Raw genomic sequence first — 23,291 nt, 5'->3', positions numbered from 1 at the left:
TCCGATGATGAGATCTTGAATCAAACCCTTGAAGTACATGCTCGATGCCTCTATGAAAGACAGACCATGAGTATGATCTCCATAGCAATTTCTCCCATTTTAAGCAGGAGATGGGTGGTAGTAGCATTCAAAGCATTTCAAAGATGTAAAGATGCATGCCACAAACTCTTTGTATGTGACTATCAAAGCCTATTTTCATGTTTACAATAAATACCCAACAAAACAATAATTCCTGACTAAAAGGGTAAACAAAATTTAAGCAGTATGCCAGTCTGTAAAATACAAGCACAATAAGCCTCTCTCTATTGTGGGGGGGAGGGAAGGGCAAGTGGGGGAGAAAGAAGCAGGGGAAACAAAACAAAAACGTCTTTAAAAAGTACAGTTCGGCCGGGCACGGTGGCTCACGCCTGTAACTCCAGCACTTTGGGAGGCCGAGGTGGGCAGATCACGAGGTCAAGAGATCGAGACCATCCTGGCCAAGATGGTGAAACCCCGTCTCTACTAAAATTACAAAAATTAGCTGGGCATGGTGGCACACGCCTGTAGTCCCAGCTACTTGGGAGGCTGAGGCAGGAGAATCACTTGAACCCGGGAGGCGGAGGTTGCAGTGAGCCAAGATTGTGCCCCTGAACTCCAGCCTGGCCACAGAGTGAGACTCCATCTCAAAAAAAAAAAAAAAAAAAAAAAGTACAATTCTAGGCTGGGCGCAGTGGCTCACACCTGTAATCCCAGCACTTTGGGAGGCCGAGGCAGGCGGATCACAAGGTCAGGAGTTCGAGACCAGCCTGGCTAACATGGTGAAACCCCATCTCTACTAAAAAAATACAAAAATTAGCCAGGCATGATGGCCTGCACCTGTAATCCCAGTTAATTGGGAGGCTGAGGCAGAATTGCTTGAACCCAGGAGGCGGAGGTTGCAGTGAGCTGAGACTGCGCCATTGAACTCCAGCCTGGGTGACAGAGCAAGAATCTGTCTCAAAAAAAAAAAAAAATACAGTTCTAAATAAAAATGAAAAGCATTGCTAAAAATGTTTTCTTGGCACTTAGTCTTTATATACCTGCTCTTTCTAAATATTTCAGAAAATAGACTGTAAAAATATAGTGCCATTTGAGTTACTTATTTTAATATTCAACTATAAAAGTTTCTGTTTAATAATTAGCTTTTAAGTCTGCATAATCTCTGAACTTTACACTCACTGCCTGAAAAAAGATAAAAGAAAAAAACAGAATCTTAAGAAAGAAAAAGAACTAACCAAAAGTTGGATTGGAAAAATAAAGGCCTCACTCACACAAAGACAACATAAACTGGAGACAGAATGATGTATCTGAGTTAGAAGTTTCATCCAACCCCACTGGGGGGCCTGGAGAGGGGAAGTTTCAATAGTTGAGATGTGTTACCTCTTAGCTTCAGGAAGCTACTCCATCTTTTTTTTTTTTTGCAACGGAGTCTCACTCTATTGCCCAGGCTGGAGTACAGTGGCACAATCTGGGCTCACCGTAACTTCCACCTTCTGGGTTCAAACGATTCTCCTGCATCAGCCTCCCAAGTAGCTAGGATTACAGGCATGCGCCACCATGTTGGGCTAATTTTTGTATTTTTAGTAGAGACAGTTTTCACCATGTTGGCCAGGCTGGTCTTGAACTTCTGACCTCAGGTGATCCGCCCACCTCGGACTCCCAAAGTGCTGGGATTACAGGCGTGAGCCACCATGCCCAGCCACTCCATCTATTTTTATAGATACAAGCAAGTAAGACCCACAGAGATTAAGTGACTTGCCCACCATGACACAGCTAAGTAATAACGGAGGAGAAACTAGAATCCAGGTATTCTGCATCTTAATGCAAAATTCCATTAACTTATGCTGTTTCTATAGTTTCCATGTTAAGCTTAAGTTTACTAAATAAATATTTCAGATTTTATAATATTTACTCTGTTTTTTAACTTAACTTTTTAACCAATATTATAAATTCAGATAGTACTAAAGCAGAAATAACTCAATGTAATTTTTAGTCTTAATATGTATCACAAAAATTAGTATAAAAAATTACTTATACCTCAGATTAATATCCTTTGCTTATGTTATCAGCTCTGACTTTTCCTTTTAATGCCATTTTGAAGCAATCCTGATTTCTAATTATAAGACCCATGAAGCTCTGTGTTGCAATATAAATTTATGGAATCATCTAGCATGCTCTCAATAATGGACAACATGAGTCAAGTTAAAAATTATACCCTAAACAGTAATGGAATAAAAATAAAGAATAGGAATGGTAAAATATCTAAGTTTGATTTTTTTACATTACCTTGAATTCCTTCCCCCAAGACTTACAATTAATCAATCAATAAAGGAAGCAGTAGGGAACCACAGTAAGATAATACCTGACAGCCTCTCTTTTCAATTTCCATAATACATTTCTGTATCAGAAGGGGCACCATCAGTCCTATATTTTCTTTCTCTACAACTTTTTGAATATCAACTCCAAATATTATTGGTTCTTGGTTTACATCTAGTCCATGAAGAGAATTCTCCCACTGTTCCATAAGAGTCACTTTCACATAAATAAGACCTCTAGGTTCAAGTTTGACAGCCAATTGATGAGTCTTTGTCACTCTAAATAAGGTGGGAAGAACAACAGTTCCATGACAACAAACTCGATTTTTTCTTGGAGTGGGTTCCCAACTGAATACTACTAGTTTCAAATGTTGTGCATTTTCAATTTCTATGTTGAAAGTGTGATCCATGTCTAAAAATGTTGTTCGACATGTGAGCAAAGCTGTTCTTGCTTTGTTTACTGAATCTACCTGAATTGCACAAAAGACGTCTTTTGAATCTATCCGAGGTGGTTTTAAATCCTCAGCACCATAGAAATGTACACTCATGAGCCCAGATATGTACTGTGAACACTTAGGTTGATCAGAAAAGCTATAATGCCTAAAAGCATCAATGTCTATTTCATTCTTGCTACAACTATTTGAAATTATTTCTTTTCCTTTTCCAAATTTGTTTTCAGATCCATGTTTGCTAGCTTTAGTTATAAGTTCAGGTGAGTCTCCATCACTAAGGTAACCACCTTTGCAGGAATACTTAGAACTCATGGAGTTTTTCTTCTGGTAGCTGTGCTGGGAGGATACACTGGTATCAAGATGGTATCGGCTTATAACATTCCTCTTAGCAGCGGTGGTTGTGTTCCCAGAGGGCAGTATATCAGTATGATGAATTTCTCGGCAGTTATATTTAGACAAAGAAGGAGTATTATCTGGATTGTTTATATAATTCAATGTTCCCTTAACGCTTAGCTTTCGGCTAAATTCTGGCAACTTTTTCATTTTCATGGAAAGTTTCCTCACAGTTCGTGGAGATTTTATTTTATCTGGCAATGACCAATTAATTGAACTGCCTTTTTTCACAGGGCTAAGATTTGGAGAAGATGGTTCTATAATTCCCAATTCAGTACTATTTGTAGCAGCCAGGATCCCAGAACCTTAAAAAAAAAAGAAAGAAAGAAAGAAAGAAAGAAAAATACGTTATAAAGCAGTATGTTTTGATTTCTACTTTTATTCTTATTTTATAAACCATCAACTAAACAAGCTCTCACATAGGCAGAAATTCTTCTCTTATTTCATCTCAATGGGGAGATCTCATTAGAAGTTCAGGTCAACTTCCATCATGATATTCAAGCAGAATACTGCATTATCCCAATTATTTAAAATTTAAGTTAATTTTTCATACTTTGTCTAACTATTATAGAGAAAGATCTAATAACCTCACATCAAAAGCTAATGTATGTAACACAACATTTCACAACTAAAATGAGAAAAAGTGTTTATTCATTTTAAAAATCAACAAATGACCTTTCTTTAAAAAGTATTAATATTCTCCCTCCATCCCTATGTGTCCTAATGACAAATAAGTAGTTTCTTTATAGAGAAAAAACTATTTTAAGTATGCCTACAGGGCTTTTCTATTAAGAAGATAATAGAAAATGGAGTGTTTGATAAACTGGATAAAGCATCCCCTTGTACTAAAATTATAGTTCAATTCTATTGGCTTACTAGTTTGAAACATTCTAGAGTTAATCAGGGTCCTGCTTTAGTCTATAAACATCAATCTGTCTATTTTATCGCAGCCTAGAAAAGCTATCCAGTATATAAAATTGCTTTAGATTAAATACATTATCACATAAAAAAACTGACTCTTTTTACATATTGTAAGTAAATAATTTCTACTGAAGTCCTTAACTAATTATTAAAATGAAATACTGTACATGATAGCAACTTCTACTACAGATAAGACTGAATTTATTAAAACCAAAATGCTTTGTTTTTATAAAACCCAAGAGTCAAAATATTACCAAACTCTACAGTTGCTTAAAATTAAACTACAACTATACTAATCAAATCACATACTATCTTTAAAAAGAAGGTATAAAGTAATAATCTTTAAATATAAATTTATGAACTAGGCTAGAGTCGAGTGAAACTGGCACACTCCTTCAGCACCTAGAACAGTAACCGGTACATAGCAGGAACTCAATATTTAATGAATAAATGAATAACCAATTGTTAGTTGCCTTGTAAACTGGCAAACTTTGTAGAAAATGCAATATAGAAATTAACAATAATAATTACCAGGCATAAACACCAAGTAATGATACTGGTAATTGATCTGAGTGAAGTAAAAAATATTCTGAAGATCACTGCAATAGCACTGGAAACAATCTATCAACACCTAACATTAAGGAAACAGTCAAATAGATTAGGGCACATCAACGCAGTTAAATACTGTCCTACGATGCTTGAGAAACAATACTACCCCTACATGTAACAATGCAAGATGAAGATACCAAGTAAAAACAGCAGAAATCAAAAATAAAGTCCACTATGATTACAACTAGATAAAAGATACATATATATCATGGTGGCTCAGTTATCCCATTACTTTGGGAGGCTGAGGCAGACAGGAGTTCAAGACCAGCCTGGACAACATGGCAAAACCCCATGTCTACAAAAGATACAAAAAAAATTAGCAGGTGTGGTGGTGTGCTATAGTCCCAGCTACTAGGGAAGCCGAGGTGGGAAGACTGCTTGAGCTGGGAAGGTCCAGTGTTTCTCAGGCTGGGAGGCTACAGTGAGCCGTGACTGTGCCACTTGCACTCCACCCTGGGAAACACAGCGATACCTCATCTTTAAAAAAAAAAAAAAAAAAAGGATACATATGTATCTGGGAGTTAATGAGGAAAAAAACAAGTCATAATTGTATTAGGATGAATTAGCTTTCCAATTCTCTGATCAAAAATTATTTTGAAATTCAACCATTTTCTTTGCCAATTTCTCAACAGCTTTCTGCCAATACTGCTAAGAAATAGATCACTTTAGGTAACGGTTTTTCCACCAAAATAAAACAACAAAAAAAGATGACATAAATAAACTGTCTAAATATTTCCTTTGGTCAATTTAGGATTTTTGACCAAAAAATATTTTAATTATATATTATAATCATATATTTTACAATATTAAATGTAAATATTTAATATTTGAAATATATATTTATAATTATTTTATAATTATAAATATATTTTAATTATATATTTATGAGAAGAATGAAAGTAAAAAAGGAGATAGTAAAAAAAGCAGATAAACCATACTTTTAAGTCGTGTTTTTAAAAAAATGTCTGTTAGTCTTTCCAGGTTCACAATTTGCCACAAACATTAAAAAAAAAAGCTTAAGGATAGTCACTTAAATCAAGGTGTCTGTCACTTCATGAACACCAACTTTCTGTCTTTGCTCTTATCCTTACACTCTCTTGCCTTCTCTGAACTATTCCATATCCATCGCTATCTGTAATACTATAGCCTTCCCTATCACTCCACCCTGATCACAATCTGCATTCCAAATTACTATTCTATATAGTATTTATTTCTTTCCCCATCCAGATTACAAAAGCAGCACACATTTGCTCTGGAGAATTAGCCTATAATTAGAAATGCTCAAAGAAAAAAATTTAATTACCTTCAATCTCAACACCCAGAAAAAATAAAAACAAATAAACAAAAAAACACAACATTTCCAGGACAGCTTTCAGCTTTTCTTTCAAAATTGCCATCATATAGTTCACATTGTTTTGGAACTTGCTTTTTCTCTTAATATACATTTACTCCACCTTCCTATGTCCCTGAGAAAAGGTTTGTCCCTGAGAAAAGGTTTTAAATGCAAGTAGTTTATTCGCAAAGTACAGAAACATCAGCAAGGGGGTTGAGAAAATTCAGGGGAAAATTCAAGCCGAATTATCAAGCCTGCTATCACTATGGGCAACTGGAGCTTGACCTCATGAGAAAACTCTGGGAAACAACATAGAATATAAACTCAGAATTATTCTGCCCAAGGGTTGAGGGAGCTGACGTAGTTCTATACCAGCTCTTGTCAGTCACTGGTTGAGAGGCACGCTGAGGCTGCCCTGCAGAGAGATTCTCTAAAACTTCAGAGGAAGTCGTTAAGCAGAGGTGAAGATGTTGGTGGCTGGAAATAGGATTCTCCCATTTAAATAGTAAGTAATAAAACTCAGGGGATATAAGACAAAGCACTGACAGCATCTCCTATACCCCACATCTTTAAATATTCTGCATCATTTGAAATTCTGTAAATTAAAATGACTTGATATAAAACAGAACTGCTTTCTATTCTACATTTGATATTTGCAAGCAAATGTGCCTTATGTTCTGTTTCCTGGGTAGTGTGTCTGGGACTAAAAGAAGCATATCAGAAAATTAAAGGCAATTTTTTTAGATCAAAAACTTTTGAATATTCACAATTTCAAATGGGTCAACCTAATATACATAAAACTTCAATTATTTCATTTTTCAGTTCCATAACTACTGTAGCGTTTATTTTCAAATGGGTCAACCTAATCTACATAAAACTTCAATTACTTCATTTTTCAGTTTCATAACTACTGTAGCACCTATTTGCAAGGGCCTTACTTCTACTTCTCATTTCTTTCTCTCTTCTTTCTTTTGCTCATGAGGAAACTTACGCATAAAAAACACAAACTAATGACCACTGGTACACTAAAAACAAAACTTTTCAGCTGCAGCCAGGCCAGGTGTGAATGAATGAATGAATGAAGCAAAATAAGACTTACTTTTTCTTCAACTCCCTATGATTTCTTGCTTCCAACTAATAGGCAAGCAATTACTGTCTCAAAGGATTGACATATTAAAGCACACCAGATTATAAAGTCAAGTCTGTGGCTCACAGACATGGCTCACACTCATAATCCCAGCACTCATAATCTCAGCACTTTGGGAGGCCAAAGTAGGCAGATGGTTTGAGGTCAGGAGTTCGAGACCAGTCTGGTCAACAAAGCAAAACTCTGTTTCTACAAAAAATACAAAAATTGGCTGGGCATGGTGGCAGGCACCTGTAGTCCTAGCTACTCAGGAGGCTACGGTGGGAGGATCACCTGAGCCTGGAGGTCAAGACTGTGGTGTGCCATGATTGTGCCATTGCACTCTAGCCTGGGTGACAGAGTGAGACCCTTTCTCAAAAAAATAAAATAAAAATCAAGTCTGTGATAGTAATAATTAAACCAGCATGTACGTTAAAATGTTTATAAACCTTTTTGAGTTTTATTTTCATGAAAATATATTCACTTCACAAGAAAAAGTACATGAATATAACAAACATCTTTCATATTTAGTTTTAGCTACTATCAAATAATTGAAAAACGGAAGAAGAAAGAAAAGACAGATATATGATCATTTTTACCTGCAAAAGGAGATTTCAACATGGGACTGTCCTCCACCATTATAGCTTCCTGTGTCTTGTGTCCTAGCCTTTGCTTGTACTGCTGCACAAATTCTGTGGAATGGGCAGGATCTATAGGATTCATTCCATTTGACCATGTGTTCTGAATGTCACCTGCATGTTCGGAAGAGCACAGTAAGTCTTCAGTATGCTGCTCTGCTTTCATCAGGTCACTGCCAGACAACATGCTCAAACTGACAGCAGGGAGCTTCAGAACAGCAGAGTCTGCCTCACCAAAACTCAAGGCACTTGATTTACCAAGGTCATCATCCTCAGGAATGGGGTTGTACCATATTTCTCCTTCATCATCTGCATCATCTTCCTCATTAAAATCTAAAGCACAGTTTTTCGATAATGAAGAGTTTGTAGCGTTACATACCACATATGTACAGTACTCTTTAGATGATTTGAGGAAAGACTGTGATAGCTGATGTTTAGGTAGAGACACAGGTGAGATGGATAAATGACTTCTATCTTGGCATTTCTTATTTTCTTCTTCCAGATTAAGAGGCTTCAGAACACTCTGATACAGCCAATTGCGTTTCTTTGAAACAGTGATGCTGTTAAGTGGCTTATGACCTCTGAATTCAATATTATCCTTCAGATCTTCAAGTTCTCTTCTCCTCATTGAAGACCCATAGGCATTTTCAAATAAATCTGTTGCAAAGATAGAATAGAAGGTAGAATATAATGTCTGGTATATCAGACAGACATGTCACTTCAGACCGGTTATTTAAAAAAATTTTTTTAAACAAAAAGTAACAACAATCACATTCAGAGACTAAAATTGAACTAGAAAAAATTTGAATTTTACATATAGATATGATTTACATTATTTAGAAATCAAACTGCTAATATAAGTGTCAAAGAATTCTAAGAAAAAGGATATACAAACTCTGAGACTGCCTTTATAAAAACTACAGTGCTAACAAAGCCTTTACCCTAAGCAAAACATACCTTATAAAAAGATTATCTAGAATGCTTTATACATAGTATACCTCTAATCAATATTTGAATAAGTTTCAATTCATTATTACAAGGAACAGAAGTACTTAGAAATATAATATTCCTCCTACCCTTTTCACACAAAGATTAACTTTCAAACCTAATAAGAAAGTATGCCTTACTGATATTAAAATGTCAACATAACATTGGCTTCCTATCCATATAACACAATGGCACCTTATGTAGGGTTTAAGTTCTAAATATCTAGGGCAGAACTAAAAACAAAAATCCCTTCAGAAGGCCCCAGATTAGAAGCAGGTATGCCATCTCACAGTATGCACTACACAGCTATTATTTTTTTTGGCCAGGCACAAACTTAAGCAGCAGAGAAATAAGAATGAACAAAACAATCCCTTCCCTTAAGAAATTCATAGTCCAGGCCCTGCGCAGTGGCTTATGCCTGTAATCCCAGCACTTTGCGAGGCCGAGGCGGGCAGATCACGAGGTCAGGAGTTTGAGACCACCCTGACCAACATAGTGAAACCCCGTCTCTATTAAAAATACAAAAATTAGCCGGGCATGGTGGCGCGCACCTGTAGTCCCAGCTATTCAGGAGGCTGAGGCAGGAGAATAGCTTGAACCCAGGAGGCAGAGGTTGTGGTGAGCCGAGATCGCGCCACTGCACTCCAGCCTGGGTAACAGAGCCAGACTCCGTCTCAAAAAAAAAAAAAAAAAAAATAGTCCAATGGGAGACCTCAAATGCTTAGATACATGCATATCTTAATATAAGTAAGACTCTACAAATGTATACATAACATTAATTTCATCTAAAGAGGAAAATATTTTGTGTTTCCAGAGTTGTAAAGCAGGCTTCAATGACAGTCCATAAGCTAAGTATATAACTATCATTATAATAAAAATTCACCGTACATAATTAAAACCACATTTGTAAAAATCTAAGATCATCTCAGGTTTCTAAATTATGGAATTATACGGTCAACTCATCTTATTGGCACAGCAAGTAAAAAATAATGGTCTAAAAATAGAGTGATAAAACACACTAAGCTACAAGGAGCTTAAAACAACTAAAAAATCAGATTTACGCGTAATCAAGGTTTTCAGTAACCTCCCTTCTACTGAAAAGAAAATCCTTTAAAAAATCCAAATGTCCAGCCTGGGCAACATGGCAAGACTCTATCTCTACAAAAAATTTAAAAATTAGCCAGGTGTGGTGGCACACACCTGTCATCCTAGCTACTTTGTAGGCTAAGCTGGGAAGATTGCCTGAGCCCAGGAATGTGAGGCTGCAGTGAGCTATGATTGTGCCACTGCACTCTAGCCTGGGCAACAGAGTGAGACCCTGTCTCTTAAAAAAAAAAAAAAAAAAAAAAAGTAAATTTTTCCTTTTACAAAATCCTAAACATGTACCCAACCAAGCAGATTAATAATAAATAAATAAATAAACAAACCGTAAACACAAATTGCAAGTCACATTCAATTCCAGATGCAGGAATTAGACTAGAAATCAGAAGGGAAGGAAGCTCCCATGAATACCTACTATGCCAGGCATTTATTTACTCCACAAATGAGTGACTGTTATGTGGCAGGCATGAGAGATAAAGCAGTAAGGAGGCCCCCAACCTCATTTAACCTCTAGAACAATCCTATAAAACAGGTATGATTACCATCATGGGCATCAAAGAGTATGAGAAATATGGTCAAGTCGCTAGCCCTAGGATTCAAATTTAAGCCTGTCTAACTTTAAAACCCATGCTCCACTCACCATGCTACCCACAAACCACACCATGCTACCCATACCATGCTACTCACAAACAGTACAGAAGTAGGCAACCCTCTCTGAATATGGGGATATTCATCCCAATTTGTCTTATAAATTAAAGTGGCTGCTGGTAAGAACTAAGTGAAATAATGTTCAAAATACTTGAAAAACTATAAAGTTCTACTCAAAAACGTCAAGTAACTTGTTCAAGAATACCTTGTTGGTAAATGGAAAAGGCAGCACTCAAACTCATTCTGACTCCAAAGTTTGTGGTGATATACCTAGGCTACTATAAGGGAAATTCAAGAGTCTTTCTTTGGTTCTGTCTCCATTACACTTAAAATCAACAACTGAAAATCAAAACATACTCAGCAATCACTGGGGTTTCTGGGTTTTCAGTGATCACATGATTTTGCCAGGTGCACTGAAGTCTAAATCTATTTCACATTTAAGTTCAAATCCAGTATTACTTAACAGTATTTCAGACCTTCACAGGATATTATAGTTTGACCCAATTTAAATGTGAAGCAAACAGTATAAAATTACATTACTCATGATGGCTATGAGCCACATCTTACTTTATCTTTTTCTCAGACATCTCTTAGAAATTCCAAATTTTTATATAGCTAGACACATTCATTATTTATGTCTTTTTGGAGTTTTCTGACATACACTATAAATGAGTCTTTAAACATGTTTCTACTACATTGCAAGGAACTGCAGTGAGAAAAATAAAGCTACCAGTATCCCACATTTAAGCAAGTTGATACTTCCGTTGATATAATCATTTAATGAAAGTATAATATTAAAAGGAATTATTTTTTTACTAGATAGGGTCTCACTCTGTCACCCAGGCTGGAGCACAGTGGCACTATTATGGCTCACAGCAACCTCAACCTCCCAGGCTCAGGTGATCCTCCCACCTCAGCCTCCCAAGAAGCTAGGACTACAGGCTTGCACCACCACACCTGGCTAATTTCTTTTTTTTCTTTTGGTAGAGACAGGGTCTCACTATGTTGCCTAGGCTGGTCTGGAACTCCCAGGCTCAAGTGATCCTCCTGCTTCCCCCTCCCAAAGTGCTGGAATTACGGTGTGAGCCACCATGTCTAGCCACTATTTTCAATGAAATTACAAACTATAAAAGCTTGAATCCATTCACTCTGATTGCTATTGCCAAATATTTTAAAATAAATGATGCTGAACTTTAAACTTATAGATAAATGGCACATTATTATAATTTATATTGTGTATTATAAATATATAATATTACAAAGGCCAAATTTATTTATTAAACTGAATTAATCAACACATTATTCAAGATAATAAACTTGAGCAATTATTTATAAATTATTTAAAACATTTTTAACTCACTTAAATGGATCCATATGAATGTAAATTCATAGATATGGAAAGCTATTTGCAATCTTCCCTCCCATTTAATGCAACAATGTTTAACCATATTAGCATAAATTTAAGAGTTTTAGCTTCATATATATAAAATATGTTATTTATAAATTATAAATTTTTTTGTAGAGAAAGGGTCTCACTGTTGCCTATATATTGCCTATAAATTATAAATTTTTTGTAGAGACAGGGTCTCACTGTTGCCTATATATTAAATTATATATTATATATAAAAATACATACAATATATAATAAAATATATTTCATATATAAAAATATAACATATAAGTTATATATATACACACACACACACATATTGAAAGAAGGTCCAACTAAAAATATAAAAATAAGTATGCAAAGTTACAAGGCAAAAAAGTCCTCAGTCTCTTGCAACTATACATGTTATGGGATAATTTTCAGATTCTAATTGAAGTAATTTTACTTTGAATCTGTAAGAGAAGAAATGGCAATTAAAAGTTTTTCACTCAGAAAAATATTCCACACAGAGGTGAACTACCCAAGTCAATTCTGTTTTCTCAACTATTATTTCATAATAAATCTACATTACTTACTGAACATTTAACTAGTGCCCCCAGCTCAAATGCATCAGTAAATTTTCCAAGAAATTATATATTTCAACCCTCACTGAAAATGTGTAGTACCGACCGGGCGCGGTGGCTCATGCCTGTAATCCCAGCGCTTTGGGAGGCCGAGGTGGGCGGATCACGAGGTCAGGAGATCGAGACCATCCTGGCTAACACGGTGAAACCCTGTCTCTACTAAAAATACAAAAAATTAGCCAAGCATGGTGGCGGGCGCCTGTAGTCCCAGCTACTCGGGAGGCTGAGGCAGGAGAATGGCGTGAACCCGGGAGGCAGAGTTTGCAGTGAGCCAAGATCACGCCACTGCACACCAGGCTGGGCGACAGAGCTAGACTCCGTCTAAAACAAAAAAAATGTGTAGTACACCTAGAGAGACATCTTTTCATCATTTTAAAAATTCTGCAGAAATAAACTCTCTTGCTTTTCCTTACTTCTCTTTAAAAATCCCAAATAAAAGTATCTTATGAACACTGTATTAGATGTTTAAATCTATGTTTTAAAAGCATTAAACATTTTAATATTTATTAAAATCCTGTTTCTAAATAAGTACAAGTATCCCCTGCTTACAGTCAAACTTGGCAGTCCAGATGAAATTACTAGAATAAGCTTAAGTCTTAAGTTTCTGTGTGTGTATATGTGTGTGTGTATCTTTATCTTTCCTAGACAAATCTAAAAGGGGGAGAGGGATAGAATGAAAAGGAAAGAAGCACCTTTTTTATTTTCATTCCCTTGTGGCTAGCAATAAAAACCCTAAAGAAAAAAAAAAGCTGTGTGTTAGCTTTTGAGACGGGAAAGTAGAGAAGAAAACTCTGAGACTGTTTTCAGTTCCACAAAAGTAACAGGGAGCAGCAAGAGAAAGGAGCACAAAAGATGAGCAGAATAAATAAATACCCCCAAAAAGGTACCCTCTAGCTCAATTCTCAGTGCTCCTCAAGGCAGTACTCCTCAACTTCGATCTTTTCACTCTCCATCTAGAATCCTAATGATCTGAGGCAAAGCAGTATTCTCACAAAGCCTGCTTGCCTTCCCCTTGATAATAACAAGTAAGTGCCAGGCACAGTACCAAATGGATTATCTTTTTTCATCCTCACAGCAACCTGAGGACTGAGGCTACACAAGGTTGAGTAACTTATCCAAGGTCACAAGCCTGGTAAGTGGTAGTCTGACCAGAAACCCAGAATCTCTATTCTGTTAACCATTGTACTACATGGCCTCCTCTCTTGCATTTCCAAAATCTCACTAATACTTCTTAGTGCAAGATGAGGCCAATATAGAGGGAACTGCTCAAATGTGTAATATATAAGTAGTAAGTACCTTAATTCATATACATAAAACTGAAGCAAAAAGAGCCCAAGTGCTTTGCTCTATTAGGGGTAGTTTAAGTACCAAGTATCAGAATAAGGTAGAATGTTTTTTTAAAACTTCGGGGATGTGAGAGCTCTAGAAGCTTACTATTCAAAAGCATGGTCCACCAGACAGCAGCATCTACATTGGGAGCAGAATCTCAGGTCCCACCCCACACCTATAGAATCTGCATTTCAACAAAATTTCCAGGGAATTCATATGGACATTAAGTTTGAAAAGCACTGCTCTAAAACAGTGAACCACATTTTGAGTGACAAAGGTCTAGCAAACAGCCTTCTTAAAAAATAAACACAACATTTCTTGGGAGCCACTGGTCTAGAAATGTAGGACTTTCAAATCAACACAACACTATTTTCTGCTGAATTTGTAATTCTCGAAGTTTTCCAGCCACCAGCAACTCCAATGTTCCATGGCACTCTTCCAGAAAAAGAAAAAAAAAAAGCAACTGCACTTGCTTTCTAGCACCACAATAGCAGAATCTCTCAGGAAGAGATTTAAAACTAGAAGACTGTCAAAAACTATATACCTATTGCTACTCATCTTGAAGAGAGCCAATACAGAAAAAAATTGTTGGAAAAATTCATAAAGACTATGTAATTCATAAAGATAAAAAATCAGAGTTACAAATACTTGAGAAAAGTAGATGGGAATCAAGTCATAGTGTCAACTTCACTTTAAGATGGTTAAAGATCATACCAAACTAATTAATACTACCTTAAAATAACTGTCTAAAAATTTTAGACAAAATACTAAGTTATACAGTCTAAAGTTTTTTCTTTCACAGACCATGTAGCAGGAAAAGTGGAGGCAAAGTAGGCTAATTATTTTTTAAAGCAATAAAAGGTGCTTTTGAATTTGTTTCTGAAAACTATATGCTAATTAAAACTTATTCATAAAGATTTATAATGATGTATAGTTGGCAAACACATTAAGATTCCTTTGTAATCTTAAGGCTTGCAGAAACTTGACAATTTTTATTATGTGTAATGACTTTAGATTTCTTAAATAATCATCTCAATTAGGAACAATTCGGCCAATCTGTGAACACTACATACTTAACTGCATCAAATCTTTTGGCATTATAATATTATCAAAAGTTCTTAGTAGGAGCCAGAAATCAAAATAGAAAATCATTTGTGTTTCCATTTGTCATATAGTCTCAAAAATTTTCACAATACCTATATAAAGTATCTCCATTTCACTGAATAATTATTCTGTATTACAAATTCTAAATATAATTTTATTTTGACAAAATATGAATAATACTGTACAGAAAAATGTGCTATAAACCTTTTAGGATATTTAACATCTTTACATAAACAAGAATGTACTGGTTCATCTAGACCGCTCCAAATAAGTTTTGCAGAAAACACGATTTAAAAGTAGAAGTCAAGTTACATCAATTTGAAGTAAGTAAATATTTAAAGGTAAACGTTTAAAATGGATACAGCAATTGCTTTTTTTAATTTAATTTAATTGTTTTTTTTTTTTTTTTGAGACGGAGTCTTGCTCTGTCTCCCAGGCTAGAGTGCAGTGGCGCCATCTTGGCTCACTACAAGCTCCGCCTCCCAGGTTCACGCCATTCTCCTGCCTCAGCCTCCCAAGTAGCTGGGACTACAGGCACCCACCACCACGCCGGGCTAATTTTTTGTATTTTTAGTAGAGACGGGGTTTCACCGTGTTAGCCAGGATGGTCTCGATCTCCTGACGTCGTGATCTGCCCGCCTCGGCCTCCCAAAGTGCTGGGATTACAGGCATGAGCCACCGCGCCCGGCCCAGCAATTACTTTTTAAAATGTCTTTAAACCTGGCCTAAGATTCTCCCATCTTCTCTGCAACTTTGAGGAAGTTACTTACCCCGCTATGCCTTGTTGAAATTCACCCATATCCTCAATCCAAGCAATTTAATAGAATTAATTGGATCAGACCTTTAAAGAACTCTAGAGTCTCTGATCTTATATAAACAGGGGCTTTTTTCAAACTCATGACGCCTTGGGTTTGAATCCACATAGTAGTTTGAATCCATACACAGGTACCTACTGAGTGATCTTGGGCAAACTGCTTAATCCCTCTGTTCTTTTCCTTGTAGCTGTCGTTAAATGACAGCATATCTCCATTTTGGGGGCTATAAAAATTGTATGAGAACCACCTAAATGTATCCAGAATGGACTTAATAAGACCAACTAAACTTCATGAAAAATAATTTTTTTAAAAAGCTCTCCAAATCTATACTAGATATGTAAACACTGCACAAATTATTTTTATCCCTCCTGAAAAATGAGTTAGTGATTTAAAAGGAAGTAACATCTGAGAGTTGTTTAAACCAGAGATTATGGTAGCTTTGGCTTAGATTTCTCATAAAATATCTAAAATACTATCACGTAATAATTCTGTTTCATTTTAATTTCTAAGCAGTTTCATTTAATTAGTTGCTTAATGCAAAAATCAAATTCATTCTTAAAGGAACTGTATTTATTACTTTAAAAATCCTTGAATGTTTACTACTGGGGGCATTAAAAGCCATCACATGGTAAATGTTTTAGCTCTGTGACAAAAGGGTGAAAAATATTTGACTATTTTTTGTTATGGCTGAAATTCAACTATGGTACCAAGAGTTAAAACTAAGCCAAAGTGGGGGAGGTAAAAATATTGTGGCAATAAAATATAATAAATGATTACAAATTACTCCTGGAAATGCATGTTTAATATGAACTTAATATAAAGTACACCTCTCTTAACAAAGAATTTACATTCTATTATCCTTTTGTTCAAGTGAAATGGAATATTTAACTTGAGAATAAAATTTGACAGGTATGTATTAGAGCCGTATAGACAGGAAAAAACTTTGCAAGTTGGCACACACTTTGAATGAATCATTTGATTTGTCTTCATTGATAAGAAGTTTTGTGAACTTTGTTTCTCCCCACTGTTGTGTGTTTATTGGTTAAACAAAGTTAATGTGTATAAATCCAGTCCTGTAGGATTTGTAATTACTACCAGAGAAACCGCCAAGTACTGTGAATACCTTTTACATTTCAGGATTTAATGTTTTCAAAATTATTCCTGACTTATAAATCTTTATGCTCACTAAAAATTTTTATATGTAAGAGTATTCAAAAGACCATGTTGTTGTGGCTGACTTTGAAGATATTATACTCCTTTCAGGAAAGATATTTTGATATTTACAACATAATTGACAGGTTTCTAGAATTGATAACCTAAACCTTCAGTGATAGTTAAAAATCATGCACATACAAAATAGGGAGCATAATCCTAAGGATCAATATACTTTTTAAAAAACTAATTTACTTCTCATATAAATAGGGTTTAAGTTTGCAAATGACTGCTTTAAAAAAAAAAAGTACCTGAGGAACATTTTTCTTTTGATTAAAATGTTAGTGTCCTTGATTTTTCACAATAAAAAGATTACTTACTTTGTTGAGGTTTCTTTGTCGGGGGGAGGCAGGTCGGTGTATGTGAAATACTACCTGACTAAAAAATTCTACTTATGGTAGGGTTTTTTTGTTTGGTTTGTTTGGGTTTTTGGTTGTGTGTATGTATGCATGTGTGTGCGTGCCTGGGAGAGGCAAAAAAAAAAAAAGTTGTAATGAGTAAAATGACAGTTTATGAAGCCTATAAAATCTACCTTGAATCAAATTCAAATTTACAAACTCCCCAAAAGTCTACGGATTTGCCTAGAGCTACAAAGAATAAAAATCAAGACAGTGCCGCCCATCTGTAAACTTACTAAAAGTGTGTTAAACTTAACCTTTACTCATTTAGGTAATACTTAGGGAATAGGCACACTGGTTTTTCGAGAAGAAAACACAACCCCAATTCTTCATGCCATTGTCTGATTTAAACAAACAAACAAAAAAAAAAGCAAAACGAGTAAATGCATTACATTAAGTAACCCCGAAATTACTTTAAGCTGCCACTTACATGACACTTAGTTTCGCCCGGTAACGTACCTGTCTGCAAAAACATACCTTTTTCTTGGCTCTTAAGACAGAAGCCCAGTCGGTAAACAGTAAGGCTCGCGGTGCTAGCATTTTGATCGCAAAGTATCCTACCTGTCAGCGTAATTCTTTGGTCTGGAGGCACCGACAGGACACGGTTTTCACGCACTTTCAAAGCTCCCACATTTGGGGAGACTGCCTGCGTTCCTGTGACTTTGGGGGCCGTCCTATGGGCACGACCCTTCATTCCCAGAGACAGCAGACGCCCTTTGTACATCCACTTCTGCAGCTTCTTGACTGTCACTGCCGGCGGCTTGAGGAAGGAGGGGCCTTCCTGGCGGTCTCCTTTGCCGCCGCGTATCACAGAGGACCCCGCTGGATCCCTGAAAGGGCTTCCCGAGGAGCAGCCGTGGTTCTTGGAGCCTGAAGGCTGGAGGCCGGTGGGTGCAGCCGCCCGGGCGCGGTCCCCACTCCAGCCATCCATCCTGCCTCCACGTGGCGGGGGCTCGTCCCAGTCCCCGTGCGCGCCGCACCTGATCCAGCTGTCGCTCGGCCACCGCTGGAAGGGAGGCGGCTTGGCACCCACCCGGAGGCTCTCGAGGCTTCTGCTGCAGGACGGCCGCATCCGAGGAGTCCGCAGCTGGCCTCCCCGCGACTCCCTCTGAGGCGACCGGGGCGGGGACACCTGCTGCCGAGGGCGTCCGCCCCCTCCCCGCTCCCCGTCTCGGGGGCAGGCTCGGCGTTCCGCGGCGCCGCGGGAAGGCGGCTGGCCCGGAGCCCGGGCTCCCGCGGGGAAGCCGTGATCAGCCAAGCCCCCGCCACCCCGCCGCGCGCCCGAGTCAGGGGGCAGGTCGTGCATGGCCTGGATCAGCAGATAATAGGCCTCTCGCAACTGGGTCCGCAGCCTGCCTGTCTCCAGGAGGCCGCCCTCCGCCCCCAGGGAGGAGCCCGCCGCTGGGGGAGGCGGGGGACGCCGTTCCGCCTCCGCCCCCTCAGGCTCGGGCGCAGACTGCGAGCTGCCGGGCAGGTTTTCGTAGTAGTCGGCATCGTAGTCGTCTTCGTTCTCGTCCTCTTCCTCCTCCTCTCCGCTGCCCTCGGAGCCCTCCGGGGAGTGCGGAGGGGCGTGGGCGAGCCCATGGCTCCGGGGGGCGGCCTCCTGCCCGCCGCGCGGCCGAGGCCCGAGCGCCCCCAACTGCTCCGGGTGCCCTCCGGGGACCCGCGCCCCGGGACCCCACGCCTCAGGTGACAGCGAGGGCTGCTGTAGGCTCGGCCCGGCTCCCCCGGCGTGCTCACGTGGGGGGGTGTCTGCGGCACCCCACGCGTCTCCCGCGGCTGCCGAAGAGGCCGCCACCGCAGCTGCGGCTGCCGCCCGGAGCCCTAGCCCCCCGGTGCCGCGAGGACCCCGCCTTCCCCTGAGCCTGGACAGCGTCCTCCTCAGAGGGTCCGCCATCCCCTCTGCCTTAGCCGCGAGGCTCACCCCCGCCGGGGGGAGAGGTGGGAGCCCCGCTGCGGAGAAAACCGCGCTCGCGGAGGCGGCGGCGGCTCCCCATGACCGGCGCTGGCCCTCGCCGGCTCCTCACATACTTGGCATAACTCTGCCGCGGGAAGGCGTGGGGGAGGGCGATGGCGCCGCAACGCGCATGCCCCGGAGCCCCGGGCCGCGACGGGGCGCGCGGGCCGGGGGCGGCAGTGGTGGGTTCTCGGGGTGGGCGAGTGGTGCAGGTGGAGGCGGAGGTCGCGGGCCGGGAGGTAGGTAGTAGGTCGGCTGAAGCTGACCGACGGAAGCAGGGGTGGGCGCGCAGAGCGCGAAGGGTGCGGGGAGAGTTGAGGCAGAGGAAAGAAGAACGAGCAGGAACGTGAGTCTGGGCTGGTGGCTGCAAAGTTTTGGTTAAGGAGCCCGAGAAAGGGAAAGTGCCCTCCTGGCTGTCACCCCAGCACCTTCACCGCCACCGCTGCACGAGGTGTGTCTTCGGCATAGCAAGTCCTAGCTTGAGAGAAAACAAAGATTGTTTTGACGGACAAAGTATGAGTGCAGGTGTATCTCGGTGCATGTGTTCTAGAACTGTATCAATCATTTTAATTGCCCAGAGAGCTAGCTAGCTAAAAGAAATTTACAGCGATTCCTTTTCTATGAGTTCTTTTATCAAAAACAAAACAAAACCCACCCACCGATGTCTCTTTTAAGTCTGTTTTTCCTTCTTTATTTCAGTTAATGCATGCTAACAAAATTAATTCTTACATCAGCCAAAACTTGTAAAATGGAGCCACAAACATTATGTCGCTCCATCACCCTACCTACAAGATTATCATACAGGTTTGCAGCTTTCTAATAGAAAAAAGTTAACGCTTCATTTTAATTTAAATAGTGAGTTGAGAAGCAATTGAATTGAAATTGAGACACAGTGTAATCTGGAAATAACAGCTGTCTCCCAAAAATGTTAAATTCCAGGTTCTGGATAGCAGTTGCAAACTCAAGTACCCCTCGTTGCCAGAGATTAATTGATTCAATGACTGATAAGAATCAGTCGTGCTATCATCCGTGATTTGAGTTACTTTTTTTTAGTGTTTACATAGTAGAAAGGGCCTTTTTCTGAGTTACTCATAAATATACTGACACCCAGCACAGTACATGCACTTAGTAGATACTCAAATACTTAAGAAAATATTTGTTGAATAAATGTTTGCATTACTGAATAAAATGAAATAGTTTTGCCCTAATTTACCTTATTTGCAACTGTAGTATATTTTCCTATGTCAGTTGTTTTTTTGTTGTCCAATGGCTCCAATCTCTGTGCTTTGACTATACTACCTTTATTAGTACCTAGTCTCTGCTTTCTGGAATAATTGTTATCTGCATCTGAGATTTGCAGATAAGAGAGAAGATTTGCAGAAATCTTACCCACTCTCTAAAACTGTGCTCTAGGCCAGGCGGGGTGGCTCATTCCTGTAATCTTAGCACTTTGAAAGGCCGAGATGGGCAGATTGCTTGAGCTCAGGAGTTCAAGACCAGCCTGGACAACATGGCACAACCTGGTCTCTACGAGAAACAAAAACAAAAAAACACAAAAAAAATTGGCTAGATGTGGTGGTGTACACCTGTAGTCCTAGCTACTCTAGAGGCCGCGGTGGGAGGATCTCTTGAGCCTGTGAGGCTGAAGCTGCAATGAACTGAGATCATGACACTTCATTCCAACCTAGATGACTGAGGGAGACTCTGTCTCAAAATAATAAGAATAAAATAATAAAACTCGGCTCAACAGCCTTCTTGTTTATGAAGTCATCTCTGATCTCCCAGACAGGAACTCAAGTGCTAAACTTCAATATTACTTTATTCCCACCCACTCATAGTATAGTTACTGTTTTTTGTTTTATACAATTTGTATACATGTCCTTTCTCCTTTACAAGAAAATTCATAAACTCCCTAAGGGCAGAAACTGTTTATAATTGACCTTCATATTCTCCACAGGAGTATAACTTTAGCATCTTATATATTGTGCATGATGAATAAACATTTTTGAATTAGTATCAATTTTAATTTAGAGAGAACAAGTGGCTTTAATTCCAGTCTATTGCCTAACTCTCCACTAGACCATGCTATATTAGTGTTGTTTTAAAATTCTTTCTGCGATGAGTAAGAGACAGTTTGTTAAATAATCTCAATTTGCATCTAAGAAAATGCAATGAAATGTGATGAAATGTTACACTATAATTTGCATATATTGATATTTATAGTTCTACAATATTTTCATTCCATGGGCCCCAGGCTATTTAATGAATAGTCAAGGCATAAAACTATGTCCCAGTGAAATATTCCCACAGGAAATGACTGATAGCAAAGTTGCCAATAATGGTTCTATAAATACAATTTGATCTCTATCTCAGAAATTGTTTCCATTCCAACTCTGTTGCAAAATCTTTTTATTCTTTGTAGTTAACATAGCTGTTAAGAACACTATAAGCTTCATATATATCTATATGCAGATAGATATATATGCGTAGAAAAATATAACCTTAAAGATCTAGATTGAACTTCATCCTGAATTCAGTTTATCCACTTGTTCAGGAGTTATAAAACATTGGTTATTGGCCAATATAAAATACTATGCATTGTTCTAGGCGTTACTCAGAACTAAGTTTGATGCAGCATACCACAACTGAACTTAATGCTACTTTAAAGTTGAGAATGTTCTAACTCATGAATTCACAATTTTAATCATTTTGTGTCACAACAGAAATTAATAAGGCAGTCATGGCCATGTGACACTATTTAAAGACCTTAATAATGTAAATTCCACTTTTCTGTATGTGCATTACACATCAATAAAAAGTTGGTAAAAATGTAATTCTGAAGAGACAATGCCCACAAAACTTATATTATGCCTAATATAATTAAGATAATGACAAGATGTGAACATAAACTATACTTTGTAAAATCTTTTTTTACAATTTGTATCCTATTCCCCCACTTATCTCAATTTTCATATCTTTCTAATCCATAGATTCCCATGAAAATTAGGGGATGGGAATCATTTTTCAGTGTTTATACTTGTTTCTCAGTGCCTTGGAAATCATTTTGATGCCCCATGAATTACCAACTATGTGTTGGCACTGTCACAAAAGATATAACAACTATGGGATAACAGGGCTCCAGTAAGGCAGGGATCCAAACTAGGGATGGAGTAGCACTGACTGAATCTGGGAGAAGGGGGAAAAAAGCAGGGCAAGTTGAGGCAGAGGGCTAGGTTTAACAGTAATAGAAGGGAAGTGTTTAGGTATGTTATGGTTATTTTCTCGTCAATTTAGAGTGCATTTCTGTCTCACTGATGTTCAGTCTTCCATTATACTCTTAGTGGAACCAAAGGCAAATTTAGCTCTACCATTTGTCCAGTACTCTCTCCCTAAACTGCCTTACAGGGATGTCCTGGAGTAGACCTCCCTGGTCTGCCATGCAACTCCGTTAGTATGGAGTAAAATGTACTTCAGCCTAAAGCTGACCACACTAACACTGCACTGAGAATCAAAGATAGCATGTTCTCAGTACAGCAATTTTTACTGTTTCATAATTAATATCTGGCAATTTGCAATAGTGCTTAACCCATCCCCACCCCAATCAAAGTAATAAAAAAGATAGGCTGGGCCTGGTGACTCACGCCTGTAATCCCAGCACTTTGGGAGGCTAAGGCGGGCGGATCACTTGAAGCTGGGAGTTCAAGACCAGCCTGGTCAACATAGAAACTGTATATCTACTAAAAATACAAAAATCAGCTGGGTGTGATGGCTCACACCTGTAATCCCAGCTACTTGGGAGGCTGAGGCACGAGATTCACTTGAGCCCGGGAAGTAGAGGTTGCAGTGAGCCTAGATGTTGCCACTGCACTGCAGCCTGGGTGACAGAACAACACTCTGTCTCAAAATGCAAACAAAGGCCGGG

General features: G+C 38.7%; 1 protein-coding gene across 2 annotated transcripts in view; it reads right to left on the bottom strand.

Annotated features, from left to right (window-relative positions):
* Window positions 1-19,447, bottom strand: part of SYDE2 (synapse defective Rho GTPase homolog 2) — a 47,557-nt gene extending 28,110 nt beyond the window's left edge. For both annotated transcript variants that reach the window (XM_054478123.2, XM_054478124.2), the window contains exons 1-3: window positions 17,974-19,447; window positions 7,767-8,462; window positions 2,381-3,483 (exon numbers count right to left, since the gene is read on the bottom strand). In XM_054478123.2, coding sequence (XP_054334098.2) covers window positions 2,381-3,483; window positions 7,767-8,462; window positions 17,974-19,309 — 3,135 coding nt within the window. In that variant the 5' untranslated portion in view covers window positions 19,310-19,447. The remainder of the gene's footprint in view (window positions 1-2,380; window positions 3,484-7,766; window positions 8,463-17,973) is intronic.
* Window positions 19,448-23,291: the final 3,844 nt, after the last annotated feature.

Source organism: Pongo pygmaeus, chromosome 1, assembly GCF_028885625.2.
Source record: "Pongo pygmaeus isolate AG05252 chromosome 1, NHGRI_mPonPyg2-v2.0_pri, whole genome shotgun sequence".
Classification (NCBI taxonomy): Eukaryota; Metazoa; Chordata; class Mammalia; order Primates; family Hominidae; genus Pongo; species Pongo pygmaeus.
The sequence above is the reverse complement of the archived record's forward strand: the minus strand, read 5'-3'. Positions and strand labels throughout refer to the sequence as shown.